Genomic DNA, 14,895 nt, shown 5'->3' on the forward strand with positions numbered 1-14,895 from the left:
AGGGTCCTGGCCCAGGAGAACCAGGAAGTCCAATGGTAATTGAGTCTAGCACAAGATCTTCACCCGGGTACCCAGAACCCCCCAGGAGGGGCCTGTAGGGTTCTGGCATCTTGGGACTTGGGTACTAGAGAGAGAGTCCAGCAATAGAGAACCAGGAAGTCCAAAGATAATAGAGTCTCTAAATGAGCAGACGTGAGTAGGAGCAAGTAGAAACCTGGAGCGGGGTCCGCAGCCAGCAGGTGAAGGCAAGGCTGAAGGCTGAAGCAGGAACAGAGACGAGCCGGGATCAAAGGCAGGCGGCAACAGAGCATGGTCAGGGACAAACCGGGGTCGAGGCAGGCAGCAGGCAGAGCATAGTCAGGGAAGAACCGGGGTCGAGGCAGGCAGCAGGCAGAGCATAGTCAGGGAAGAACCGGGTCGAGGCAGGCAGCAGGCAAAGCGTAGTCAGGGACGAACCGGGGTCGAGGCAGGCAGCAGGCAGAGCATAGTCAGGGATGAACCGGGGTCGAGGCAGGCAGCAGGCAGAGCGTAGTCAGGGACGAACCGGGGTCGAGGCAGGCAGCAGGCAGAGCGTAGTCAGGAACTCCAAGGTCAGCGGCAGGAACACAGCAAGACGAAGCGCAACTCAGAACTACAAGACTGTAGTGAACCTCGTTGCAAGGCGATGAGGGAACGTCCGGACGCCGGTTATATCTGTCTCGGAGCGTGACGTCATCAGCGCAGGCGGGGCTTGACTTCCGGGTTCTGGGCGCTCAAAGTGGCCGTACTCGCGCATGCGCGAGGCCGCGGTGAGAGAGACAGGCAAATGGCGGATGCCACATGGAACTGAGTGCGTCCTTGGGTCCTGGAGACCACAGAGTGCGGCGTCCCCAGACGCGGAGGTAGGCGCTGGTCACGGGGAAGAGAGGGGAAGCGGTGCAGACCGCAACAGTACCCCCCCCCCCCTTTACGGCCCCTCTTGAGAGGCCCGGGCTTCTCGGGATGGTCCCGGTGGAATTGTTGCAGAAGATCCTTGTCGAGGATGTTACGGCTGGGCTCCCATGTATTATTCTCGTCACCGCAACCCTCCCAGGCTAGGAGGTACTCCCACCTGCGGTTGTGGAAACGGATGTCCACCACCTCTCGTACCTGATAAGTAGGATCATCATCTATGGGTGCAGAGGTGGGATCCGGAGGTGCGAGGTGGAAGCGTGAAAGGACCACGGGTTTGAGCAGGGATACATGAAAGACGTCATGGATCCGTAGGGTGGGCGGCAGTCTCAGTCGATAGGATACCAGGCCCACTCTCTCAGCTACCCGGAAGGGACCGCAGAACCGGGGTGCAAATTTTCGTGATGGAAGGCGGATATGGATATTCCTGGTGTTGAGCCACACCTGATCTCCTGGCTGGTAGGCTGGAGCTGGCCGTCGGTGGCGATCGGCCACTTGCTTGGCGGAGGCGGCTGCACGGCGCAGTTTGCGCTGGGTTCCATGCCACAGTGCCCGCAGCTGCTGTGCTGTGACTTGGGCAGCAGGTGAAGCGCTGGAAGTGTCGAGAGGGAGTGGTGGTCTTAAGGGCTTCCCGTACACCACTTGAAATGGAGACCTGCCAGTAGCCGCGTGAGCCTGATTATTGTAGGCGAACTCGGCCCAGGGCAATAGTTCCGACCAATTATCCTGTTTCTCATTCACGAAGGACCGGAGGTAGGACTTCAGGGTCCGATTCATCCGCTCGGTTTGCCCGTTGCTCTGTGGGTGAAAGGCCGTGGAGAAGTTAAGTTTCACCTTGAAACACTTACAAAGGGCTCTCCAGTAACGTGCCACAAACTGGGGACCTCGGTCGGAGACGACATCCTGGGGAAGGCCGTGTAGCCTAAAAATGTGCTGAGTGAAGAGAAGGGCCAGTTCGGGAGCTGATGGGAGCTTAGGTAGAGGGATCAAATGCACCATTTTCGAAAAGCAGTCTACAGTGACCCAGATTACTGTATGGCCGCTAGATGGAGGCAAGTCTACCACAAAATCTGTGGCCAGATGTGTCCAGGGTTCGGTGGGTATTGGCAAGGGCTGAAGGAGACCACATGGGGAACCCGGGCTGGGTTTCTGACGAGCGCAGGTTGGACAGGACCTCACATAAGTGGCGACATCCCGCCGGAGGTTGGGCCACCAATAAAATCGGTTGAGGAGCTCCATTGTTCTCTCACGCCCGGCATGCCCTCCGACGAGGGAGTCGTGAGCCCATCGTAGCACCGTGAGGTGATCCCTGCGAGGAACTACGGTCCTATCCTGGGCGAGGACCGACAGGGCTGATAGACGAACCTTACTCGGGTCCAGGATGAATTGAGGCTGTTCCTGATCCCCTTCGTTACATGATGTCCGGGAGAGAGCATCCGCTCGGATGTTTTTTGCTGCCGGTCGGTACTGTAGGACGAAGTTGAATCGGCTAAAGAACAAGGCCCAGCGGGCCTGGCGGGGGTTCAAACGTTGGGCCTGGGACAGAAACTCAAGGTTCTTATGATCGGTATATACCGTGGTGGTATGTAACGCCCCCTCGAGCCACTGCCTCCATTCCTCCAGGGCGAGCTTAATAGCCAATAACTCCTTGTCCCCAATGGAGTAGTTGTTCTCAGCGGGGGAAAACCTCCTCGAGAAGTAGGAGCAGGGTAGGAGTTGTCCAGAATCCAAATGCTGACTCAGCACGGCTCCCACGGCGATACTGGAGGCGTCGACCTCCACTATGAAGGGCTTGGAGGGGTCCGGGTGTCGGAGGCAAACGTCGGAAAGGAAGGCTTCCTTTAAATCAGCGAAAGCTGTAACAGCGGCGTCAGGCCAGTTCCTGGCATCGGCGCCCTTGCGGGTCAGAGCTGTGAGTGGAGCCACCCGGTGAGAGTAGCCTGGAATGAAGTGTCTATAGAAATTAGCGAAGCCCAAAAACCGCTGGAGGGCCTTGAGCCCCTTGGGTTGAGGCCACTGGGTGATGGCCGCTACCTTCTTTGGATCCATGCGGAAGCCGGTTGAGGAGATAATATAACCTAGAAAAGGCAGGGATTCAGCCTCAAAGGTGCACCTTTCCATCTTGGCATAAAGGCGGTTCTCCCGGAGGACCTGAAGGACTTGTTTGACGTGATGACGATGGGAATCCAAATCCTTTGAGAAGATGAGTACATCATCTAGGTATACTATAACATGAGTGTTCAGGAAGTCTCGTAGAACCTCATTCATGAGGTGTTGGAAGACGGCTGGGGCGTTGCAGAGTCCGAAGGGCATTACAAGGTACTCGTAATGCCCGTCCCTGGTGTTGAACGCCGTCTTCCATTCGTCTCCAGGACGGATACGTACCAGGTTGTAGGCCCCCCTGAGGTCCAGCTTGGTAAACACACGGGCATCCTGAAGGCGGTCCAGCAGCTCCGGGATCAACGGGAGTGGGTAACGATCCCGCTTGGTAATGGCGTTCAAGCCCTGGTAATCAATACATGGCCGGAGAGAACCGTCCTTCTTAGCCACGAAGAAGAAGCCGGTGCCTGCAGGAGAGCGAGAGGGCCGGATGAACCCTTTGGCCAAGTTCTCCGTCACATACTGCGACATGGCCTTGGTCTCGGGTAAAGACAGAGGGTACACTCGGCCGCGAGGCGGGGTGGTACCGGGCAGTAAGTCAATGGGGCAGTCAAACGGCCGATGCTGCGGAAGAAGCTCTAACATCTCCTTGGAGAAAACATCCTCGAAGGACTGGTATGGCTCAGGCAACAGCTGGGAGGAGCAGACGTTCAGGGGTCTAGGCGGATGCGGAAGTTGCAAGCAGTGTTCAAAGCAGGCTGGCCCCCACCGAACCAACTGAAAGTCGTCCCATCGTATTAGGGGCGAATGCAGACGGAGCCACGGCAGTCCCAGAACCAAGGGGTGCACCGCTCGCTCTAAGACAAGCAAAGAGATCTGCTCTGAATGGAATAATCCGGTTTGTAGAGTAACGGGAGCTGTGGAGCAGGTAATGGCCCCGGGGAGCAGAGTGCCTCGGATGGATGAGATCCACAGCGGAGGGACCTTTTGCACTGTGGGGAGGGCGAGCTGGGCCACCAGGTCGGCCGCTATAAAGTTCCCTTCTGCACCTGAGTCTATGAACGCACGGACCTGGAGTTCCCCTCCAGGATACTTCAGGGTTACAGGCTATGTGCACAGAGGAGCTGATCCGGAAGCGCCTAGGTGTAGCTCCTCAGTATAGCCTAGGCAGGAGCGTTTCCCGGACGCTCCGGGCAAGTCGAGAGAAAATGCCCCTTGCCTCCACAATAGAGGCAGAGGCCAAGCGTACGCCGTCTCTTCTTTTCCTCAGGAGTCAGTGAAGATCTGCCGACCTGCATGGGTTCCCCACTAGACACCGGAGTAGGAGAAGCCCCGAGAGCCCGGAATCTAGAAGTGGTAGATGACGGAGGAGGCGGTCTGCGGGACGAGCGGATCTCCTTATCTCGCTGCTGGAGACGACGGTCCACCCTACCAGCTATGTCAATGAGATCGTTCAAGTCCCCTGGTAGGTCTCGACCTGCCAGCTCATCCTTGATTCGGCCGGATAGTCCTTCAAGGAAGATGCCCTTCAGACAGTCGTCCTGCCAACCGACCTCCATGGCTAGCGTGCGGAACTCGATAACATAATCCGCCACTGGGCGTGTTCCTTGCCGGAGGGTCAGGAGTTCTGAGGCTGCGGCACTTAGGCGTGCCGGGTCGTCGAAGGCAAGCCGAAAATTGAGGAGAAACTCCTCCAGATTCTGTAGCATAGAGTCCCGGCGTTCCCACAAGGGTGAAGCCCAGTTAAGGGCCTTACCGTCCAGGAGTGAAAATATGAACGCCACTTTCTCTGCGTCAGAAGGGAATTGGGCCGGCAGAAGGGTAAATCGTACTTGACACTGGTTTAAAAACCCTCGGCAGGACTTGCTGTCCCCGGCATACCGGGGGGGGGGCGTAGGTATCTGCGTAACTGAGGCAGTAGAGACAGTGGATGCCTGACGTGACTCCCGAGCAGAAACCTCTAGCTGGGCGACCAACTGTTCTACGGTGGCTGTTAGGATGTCTATGCAGTGTTGCTGCTGCTGGAGGCGTTGAGCCATTCCCGGCATGGCCTGAAGGCTCGGGGTCTCCACCGAGTCCATGGCCTTGCAAACTGTTGCAGTTGGGTACTGCTGTGGAATAGTGGACCCTTGGGCCGACCTACCACGAGAGGCGGGGTAGGTCCTGGTCCCTTGGGACTTAGGTACCAGAAAGAGAGTCCAGTAACAGAGAACCAGGAAGTCCAATGATAACTGAGTCTAGCACAAGATCTTCACCCGGGTACCCAGAACCCCCCAGGAGGGGCCCGTAGGGTTCTGGCACCTTGGGACTTGGGTACTAGAGAGAGAGTCCAGCAATAGAGAACCAGGAAGTCCAAAGATAATAGAGTCTCTAAATGAGCAGACGTGAGTAGGAGCAAGTAGAAACCTGGAGCGGGGTCCGCAGCCAGCAGGTGAAGGCAAGGCTGAAGGCTGAAGCAGGAACAGAGACGAGCCGGGATCAAAGGCAGGCGGCAACAGAGCATGGTCAGGGACGAACCGGGGTCGAGGCAGGCAGCAGGCAGAGCGTAGTCAGGGAAGAACCGGGTCGAGGCAGGCAGCAGGCAGAGCGTAGTCAGGGACGAACCGGGGTCGAGGCAGGCAGCAGGCAGAGCGTAGTCAGGAACTCCAAGGTCAGCGGCAGGAACACAGCAAGACGAAGCGCAACTCAGAACTACAAGACTGTAGTGAACCTCGTTGCAAGGCGATGAGGGAACGTCCGGATGCCGGTTATATCTGTCTCGGAGCGTGACATCATCAGCGCAGGCAGGGCTTGACTTCTGGGTTCTGGGCGCTTAAAGTGGCCGTACTCGCGCGCGCGCACGAGGCCGCGGTGAGAGAGACAGGCAAATGGCGGATGCCACATGGAACTGAGCGCGTCCTTGGGTCCTGGAGACCGCAGAGTGCGGCGTCCCCAGACGCGGATTTAGGCGCTGGTCACGGGGAAGAGAGAGGAAGCGGTGCAGACCGCAACACCCGTTCCAGGCAACGAGCTTCGCAAGGGCCGTTATTCCATTTACTTCGTGGTGCCAAAGAAAGAAGGAACTTTTCGGCCTATCCTGGACCTGAAGGGGGTCAACAAATGTCTGCGGGTTCCCCGTTTTCGAATGGAAACTTTACGTTCCGTGATTGCGTCCGTGCGGCAGGGGGAGTTTTTGGCCTCCCTGGATCTCACGGAGGCGTATTTACACATCGGTATTCGGGCGGAGCATCAACAGTTTCTCCGGTTTGCAGTGCTGGGGCAGCACTTTCAATTTCAAGCGCTCCCGTTCGGCCTGGTAACAGCGCCTCGAACATTCACCAAGATTATGGTGGTTGTGGCAGCGCACCTCCGAAGGGAAAGTCTGTTGATGCACCCCTATTTGGACGATTGGCTGATTCGGGCCAAGTCGGAGATGCTCTGCCAAGCGGCGATCCAGCGGGTACTCCAATTGTTGGACAAACTAGGTTGGATAGTCAATGTCTCCAAGAGTCATCTGAAGCCGTCGCAGTCGCTGGAGTTTTTGGGAGCGTTGTTCGACACGCATCAGGGAATGGTTTCTCTCACGCAAGAACGGATGTTCAAATTGCAGGCGCGAATTCGAAGATTGTTATCCAAGCAGGTGCCAATTGTCTGGGACTATTTGCAGGTGTTGGGGTCCATAACTTCGACACTGGAATTGGTTCCCTGGGCGTTCGCCCATATGCAGCCTTTACAGTCAGCGTTGCTCTCCCAATGGAACCCAGTCTCGGAAGAATTTCGTCTGCCCTTACCTCTGACACAGGCAGCCAGGGACAGCATGGATTAGTGGTTGTGTCCGACCAATTTGAGTCGAGGTGTCCCTTTAGAGATCCTGTCTTGGACGGTCATTACCACGGATGCCAGTCTGCTTGGCTGGGGAGCGGTCTGTCTACAACGATCGGTACAGGGGCAGTGGTCCCCTCAGGAGGCGTCTTGGTCCATAAATCGACTGGAAACCAGAGCGGTCCGGCTGGCACTTCTGGAGTTCCTACCACTCATTTGCGGTCGGGCAGTCAGGGTGTTGTCCGACAACGCGACCACGGTGGCTTACATCAACCGACAAGGGGGAACCAGGAGTCAGGCCTTAGCGTCCGAAGCTCGTCTCATCTTCGCCTGGGCGGAGCAACATCTCAGCTGTTTAGCAGCCTCCCACATAGCCGGGATGGACAATGTTCATGCCGATTTCTTAAGTCGAAATTGGCTGGATCCCGGAGAGTGGGAGCTCGCGGAGGATGCGTTTCAGCTCATTTGTGCTCGGTGGGGCATGCCCGCGGTCGATTTGATGGCAACCTTCAGGAATGCGAAAGCTCCTCGGTTTTTTGCTCGAAGGCGGGAGACGGCAGCGGAGGGAGTCGATGCTCTGGCGCTGCCATGGCCGAAGGAGGTACTACTCTATGTGTTTCCACCGTGGCCACTCATAGGAAAGGTGTTGCGGCGAATCGAGGCACACCCAGAGGACGTTGACCTGGTGGCGCCCGAGTGGCTACGACGCCCGTGGTTCGCAGACCTTCTGAATTTGGCGGTAGAGGAGCCTCTTCGGTTCCCGTATGTTCCGGTTCTCCTGCACCAAGGGCTCGTGTGTTTCGACCAGGTCAATCACTTTTGTCTAGAGGCCTGGCTTTTGAGAGGCAAAGGCTGAGATCCAAGGGCTACGCAGAGCCGGTGGTCTCCACTCTCCTACGTTCCTGGAAGACGTCTATGTCGTTATCCTATGTACGGGTCTGGAAGTTGTTTGAATCATGGTGCTTGGATCGGGATGTGATTCCTACTCGAGCAGCCGTGCCGGATATCCTTCTGTTTCTGCAGGACGGTTTGTCTAAGGGTCTTTCGTGTAGCTCCCTGCGGGTCCAGGTGGCGGCGCTGGGTTCCTTACGTGGTCTGATCCAGGGGAAGTCAGTGGTGGCTCATCCCGATGTAGCGTGTTTTCTTCGGGGGCGAAACATCTGCGGCCTCCGGTTCACCAGCCTTGCCCGTCCTGGAATTTGAATCTTGTTCTTCGAGCCTTGTGTGGCGCTCCCTTTGAGCCTATTCGCAAAACCACCTTGAAAGATTTGACATTGAAGGTGGTGTTCTTAGTGGCCATTGTTTCGGCGTGACGAATTTCCGAGCTTCAAGCTTTATCGTGCAGGGAGCCTTTTTTGAGGATATCAGAGTCAGGAGTGTCCTTGCGTAGGTTCCCTCCTTTTTACCCAAGGTGGTTTCTTCCTTCCATGTCAAACAGACGGTTGAACTACCGTCGTTCTTGCAACTCGATGATTCAGATCCCTTGGCTAAGGATCTACGTAAATTAGATGTGCGGCGCGTCCTACTGCGTTACCTGGAGGTAACTAATGCGTTTCGGGTTTCCGATCATCTCTTTGTGCTCTGGAGTGGTCCTCGGTGGGGCAATGCGGCATCCAAGACTACCATTGCGCGTTGGTTGAAAGAGGCCATCAGTTCGGCATATATGCTGCAGGATCGGTCTCTGCCGTTGGGGCTTCGTGCCCATTCTACGCGCTCTCAGGCCACTTCCTGGGCGGAATGTCAGCATATCTCGACGGAAGAAATTTGTAGGGCGGCCACGTGGAAATCTTTGCATACCTTCGCCAGGCACTATCGCTTGGATGTCAAGGCTCCAGGTGCGGGAGACTGGAGAAGGTGTGCTCAGAGCGGGCCTCTCCGGATCCCATCCCAGGTAAAGTGCGCTTTGGTACATCCCAGGAGTCTGGACTGATCCGGGTACGTACAGGGAAAAGAAAATTAGGTTCTTATCTTTGATAATTTTCGTTCCTGTAGTACCACGGATCAGTCCAGAGTCCCGCCCGGTTGAGTGCTGATACCGGGAGAGGCTATGTTGTGCGTGTGCTGCTGATGTCTGTTCTATATGTTGCTATCTCTGTCCGTTATTGGTATCTTGGGTTCTGATCCCAGTTGAGGGTTGAGAACCGGTAATGATGATCCTGGTGGACTGGTTTTGATGGTCCTGGTTATATGGTTAGTTAGCGAGTTTGGTTTGCGTTATGCTGCTTTGACATTAAGTAATACTGCCGGACTGTAGGTGGCACCAGCCTAGATATAGGCAGAGTTTTTTGTTTGTTTGTAAACTTCTGTCTCCATCTGCTAGAGGGGGGGCCAAACCCAGGAGTCTGGACTGATCCGTGGTACTACAGGAACGAAAATTATCAAAGGTAAGAACCTAATTTTCTTTTTTACAGATGGGAAATTCACAATTCTTAAGTTTTTATACCTAATCTCATTTTCAAGTATTTCTATCTTATTAGCGTTTCTCCTTGTATAACTTCATTCTGTGTTTCCTGTAACTGAGATACCCTTTTTTTGTATTACATTCATTTGTTTACATTATCTGTAATTACTGGTTCTAGTTGACAGATATGATTTTTTTGTCTCTGACATTATGTTAGCTAACACAGTAATGGTAGATTCTAAAGACGTCAGAGCTTTCCATACCAATTCCAAAGTTATTTCCTTTTTTCCTATCAATTGTAAACCCAGTGGTTGTATTCCCATCTCATTCACTCGAACATGATTCTGCATATTCGAGTCCCCTCTATCCTCTGATATCAATGCCTTTTGAGCAGTATCTGGATTTCCCCCATCAGCAGCCCCAGAAATCTGTTGCTGTGGGTGGGGTTCCTTTCTAGTCTCTCCACTTAGCATATTAGGGATCACTTCCACATCTTTTCTCATTTCGACGGAGGTAGACTCAGCCATCAACTTTGGAAGACCTGCTATCTCAGAGGCTGGATGCTGGTGAACACTAGGATTAGAGGGTGCCTCTGGAGCTCCGGGGCTAAGAGATGTTTGAGCGTCCAACAAAAAAAGACGTGTGCCCTTCATCTATTAATGTAACGGACTGCCTACTTGGAGTAGAAGTGTTCGCCGGAGAAAAGAAACCAGTTAAGGTAGATTGCAAGGTCATTGTTATTGGAGTAGTCGGTGCCTCTACTCGAATCTTACCCTTGCGCTTTGTATGCGGCATTGAGTCGTAGGTATAACAATAATTCTTAACGGTTTCCCTCCTCTCAATTTACTCACGGTGAGACCCCAGTGGATGGTCTGTTTTTAAAGTTCTGTGTTTTCACACTCTGCTCGTTATGGGGCTAGAAGTTAGGTTAATTAATGAATGTTATTACACCTGTCGGTCACAGAAGGCTGCGACCTCTCATTCTCACCTCTTTTTTACCTGCTCCATCAAGTCTAGGAAGAATGGCAGTGTCTGCCAGTTCATGCCAACCTCTCCAGCGTTCCTGGGACAGCGTGGGCGCTGCTGGGCTGTCATCTTGGACCCGGAATTACCTAGGTGCGCGCGCAAGGGCCTTATTTGAATGTCATGGTGGGAACCTTGAGGGCATCCCCACCCGATGACGTCAACCCACTAGCATATTTAATCGAACCAGCCCTTGCCTTCCTCGAGTTAGCAAGGAGTTCCATCTTGCTGTACTCTGCTCATTCAAGGACTTCCTGTTCCTGTTTCAGCTTTGGCAATTGAACGCTCTGAGTACCCGCTCCTCAGGGGCTTCCCTGCGTTCCCAGCTATCCGCTCCTCAGAGGGCTTTCTTGCCTATCTGCTGCTGGATCTGCTTCGCAGATCTTACCCTGCTCCAGGAACCATCTATTGTGAGTATCTCTACAGACATCTTCATTTCTGGACTACACTGAGGATCCTATGCGGTGTATCCTGATCCTCGGGCCACTACCGCCTTCTTCAGTGAGAGCCTTTCATCCTTCCTGCTCTACAGTATTCCTTGTTTACCATCTGCACAGAACCACTTCCAGGTTTGGCATTGTTACCAATATCAACTGTACAGACTTCCTCGGCGTACCCTGCTCGCGGGTCACTACTGGATCTGTATCCTGAGGTGCCTACTCTCGCCAGAGGAGATCCACTGCGTACCCCACTCCAAGGGCCACTACTGGATCTTCTCCACTGTGTCTCATTCTGGGTAATTCCCATTGCCCAGGACTGTTCTTCCATATTGCTAATACTGTGGACATTACTTTCCTTTTCCCTATAATAAAGTTCTCCTTCTCTAGCTGTGTGCCTCGCCACTGAGACAACACCTGCTGAAGGTGAGGCTCACAGGGCTCCTCCCTGTGGACGGAGACATCGCTCATCTCAGCCCAGGAGTTCACATTCTTCCTTAAACATAACAAATGTTTTGAAATATAAAGTTCTTTCTGCTTGGGTATGAGTAAATACTGAGGAGCAGCAGGTGTCTCACCAGGTTAAGAGAGGGCACTCTCAAAGTTTTTCTCTGTCTCCATCTGCTGGAAGGGAGACAAAACCCAGCAGTCGGGACTGATCCGTTGTACTACAGGAACGAAAATTAGGAGGTAAGAATCAATTTTCCTATGCTTCCAGTTGGGGGTTATTAATTTGGCAGCACATGAAAAATTGTCTTGCCAATAAAGTTATATGAATCTGAACCACTCTGGACATGGAGAACCTGTGGGGGACAAATACTTGCTTACACCCAAGGGAATCAAAAACGCATCTAATACCTCTGCTCCTAGATCGTGGCCCAAAGCCTTAGATCACTAAATATAGGATAGAGGCACCTGAAAAATCATTTTCAAAACATCATTCTCATTAACTCTTTCTGTACTCCTTTTACAGCTTCGCAGTCCAAGAGTAGGTTAAAGGTCTCTCAAACACCTCCAAAAATGTTGACTCCGATTGATCCCAATATTCTTCCATCACGTTCTCAAAGCGCTAAAGTGTCCTGTCGCAGTCAGTCCAGCACAGGTATCAACAGTTTCAAGTCTCTGGGGCTTTGGTGGGGAAAGCGTGGAGAGAGGGGACAAGCAGGGGAGATTGGGGGATGGGGAAAAGGAAGGAGGAGGAAAGGAGAAAAGAGAAGTGGTTATGGAGGGAGATTTCTTCCCAGAATTTGGTATTGTTACTTGGGTCTTCCTAGTATTCTGATAGAGAATTCCCTGCAAAGAGAGCTGGTTTTGGGGAATCTAAGCCCTCCTCCATCAAAAAAATGTTTAATAAAACAAATCTTTTGTAATTTGAAGATGGTTAAATGCACTTTCACTAAATCACAACTTGGGCATCTCACAAGAGATTAACGCTGAAGAATCCCATTATAAAAACAGGGCAAACAGGCGCACAGCTAGCAACAACATAGGTTGTTTTCTATCCTAGTTCTCCACTGGTAAAACAATGATGTTTGTTCCTTTTGTGAGGGACTGAAACAGTAGTGAGTTATACCACTATTTGAAGACCCGAATCTGAACTGCATTTTTAATGGTTTGATTCAGGCCTAGGAAAGTGTGGGAAGGATCGACCAGTGACTTCCCAGATGGGTCTCAACCCTCCGTCCTCCCAGCTCGTGGACAACCTAGAGGTTCGATTCGATGTACCCATGAACCGGCTATCGGGCGATGAGTCTGCGATGTCCTAGTCACCAGCAGGGCAGGTTTTATGATGTCACAAGCACAAAAGTTCTCTCTGACAACAGCTAGTAAAATTTAAAGACATGAACCAAGCAGAGTAGAGAGCAAAAAAAATATTACCACTCTAGCTGCCCAATGATTAATGCTTCGATGTGTTGGGTAAAACCGAATCCAGCACAGAGAACAGCCCTTCCACAGAGATGGAGGTGTAGTGTGCTCTTACAAACATCTATTTTTTTCATTTTATCTAATGAGAGCTTTTATTTGCATGTACACCCCTTATAAATCTTTAAAGAAATGTTTGAACAGAATTTATTATAGAATTGCTTTGGGAAAAACTGTTGGGGGCTCTGCTGTCCACTTTAAAATGATGTGAAAACATCAATGAAATTTGTTACGTCAATTGTGTTGCTTGCATCCGAAACGACATGAACCCCCGAATGAAACATCTTTATGCTTATGTTGCCTTGTTTCAGAGCTGCCAGTTAGCAGGGAGGAGTTCCTCCCTCCCACCTGCAGTCCAGATGAGCCCCCTTTGGGGTACCCTTCTGTCCAAGCAACCTCAAGCATCTTCCAGAACATCACCATCCCTCCATCCTTCCCATCTGACAGAGAGCCTCATTGAAGACATTCCCTATCTTTCCCCACCATCACAAAAAGAGTTTTTAGCAGATCTCCGTTTTCTTCCAGGATAGATCCCTCCACCAGGAGATCCTGATAAATCCCCTCAAGAATGGATACCATTCCAGAGGCTCCCTTTTTTTGCTGGCAGGAGGGACATCAGTCGCAGTTGGGCAGCTATGCCTGCTTATAGGAGGGCTCCACAGTCCTTTCTGCCAGTGAAGAAGGGGAACTCTGGAATGGTCAGCATTCATTCCAGAGGAGTGGGTTGCTGTGAGCCCCCCTGGGCTGGGGGAGTCTGGGCTGGAACAGAGATGCCTCAAAAAAGACAGGCTTGGCTCCATGTAGAAGGAGAGGAGGGAGGGTGCAGAGAGGGTGGGCTTGATTTTTCTTGTAGGGGGGTGCCTCCAACAGGGTTGTCTGACAGATGGGAAGGGAGGGAGAATGGGAGGGGTGGGGTGGGGTACGGTGGGTTTCTTCATGGAGGGAGGGAGTGGGATGCCCTACATGGGCCTTGACTGGACCTTAGGAGGGAGGAAAAACTCCCTGTTAACCAGCCTGGACGGAGGATTTTGACTGCTCACATGTTAAACATACATGCTCAAATTGCTCATTGTTTCCCCTGTTGTTTTTAATGAAGATGACGTGAATGACATAGAGGGAAACAAAACAATACAAACCTAATGACCCGAAACAACAAAAATGTTTTTTATGCACACCCTTAAAAACTACAATGGAGACCCCCATGACCTTTGTTCATCTTTTACTGTGGTGTTAGTTCCCCAAGTGCCACAATCACATTAAAGTTGTACACCTCATATTTAGCTTAAATTAGTGTGAGACCTCAAAATAGATACAGGAGAAAAATGGAGGTGACAGAGATGAACGTGGCATAGTCTATCTCCGCCACAGGACTGCCATTTCTCAGTCTGTTCTTTTTCCTGTGAAGCTTCTTACCCCACCCCCGTGCCCGCATGCAACGTCATCTTCCTTTGAACTTAAAGTTTGTTTTTGTTATTTTGCTCTCCTTTTCTTACAATAGACTTTAATATCCTAATAAAGCACCACGTTCCCTTGGGTGTCCACTCAATTCATCCACAGCCCACTACACCGTTGCTCTAACAGTTCACAGAACAGAGGCTACAGTCCACAAATATTCTACCAAGCTGACCCCAGGCACTGCTCCACTTGTGAGAAAAGCCAGTGTGGGGTTTAAGTGAGATCCAGCATGTCTGTGTGTGACTGATCTGTTGACACCCAAGGTAACATTAGTAAATAACAATCAGTTTTGTTTACTGTTTAAAAATCATTTTTTGCACACATAGTTACAGAAAAACAGCATGCAAAGTTCAGGACACATTCTTTCTGGAACTCATTTCATCAGCCAGCGTTAGACATTGTGGCACCAGCTCCAGAGAGAATGCAGCCTGGGTTTCCAATTCTAATGACACAGGGATCAGCCAAAGGCTTAAATTTTAGCCTCCATTCCTAGTGGGCCTTCAAATCATCATGTCTGTCTGTCTCTGCCCCTCCGCCTTCCTTCATAATTTTTGAGTTGTTTATTCAATTTCATTCCAATTTGTTCCACGGATAGTGGAGTATCCACTGACACAGAGTCACATTCTTCGTATGCCCCTGCCCTTAGAATCCCAGGTCAGTTCAGTTGAACTCCCAGGGAGGCCAGCCACATTGTTATGTCATCAAGTATTTTGAAAGCCACCCTGCCACTGGCTAGTAGTTATAATCGTATGCAAATTTCTATACCAAAGAAGCAATCTAGATATCCTGAAATGTTCACACATCTTGTTATGTCATGACTTGTAT

The 14,895-nt window shown here is 51.9% G+C and overlaps 1 protein-coding gene across 3 annotated transcripts in view; it reads left to right on the forward strand.

Annotated features, from left to right (window-relative positions):
* The window catches only part of QRICH2 (glutamine rich 2), a 337,577-nt gene extending 324,180 nt beyond the window's left edge, over nt 1-13,397 (forward strand). For all 3 annotated transcript variants that reach the window (XM_029600439.1, XM_029600440.1, XM_029600441.1), the window contains 2 exons: nt 11,666-11,794; nt 12,316-13,397. In XM_029600439.1, the coding sequence (XP_029456299.1) occupies nt 11,666-11,794; nt 12,316-12,458 (272 nt within the window). In that variant the 3' untranslated portion in view covers nt 12,459-13,397. The remainder of the gene's footprint in view (nt 1-11,665; nt 11,795-12,315) is intronic.
* Nucleotides 13,398-14,895: the final 1,498 nt, after the last annotated feature.

This window comes from Rhinatrema bivittatum, chromosome 4 (assembly GCF_901001135.1).
Source record: "Rhinatrema bivittatum chromosome 4, aRhiBiv1.1, whole genome shotgun sequence".
NCBI lineage: Eukaryota > Metazoa > Chordata > Amphibia > Gymnophiona > Rhinatrematidae > Rhinatrema > Rhinatrema bivittatum.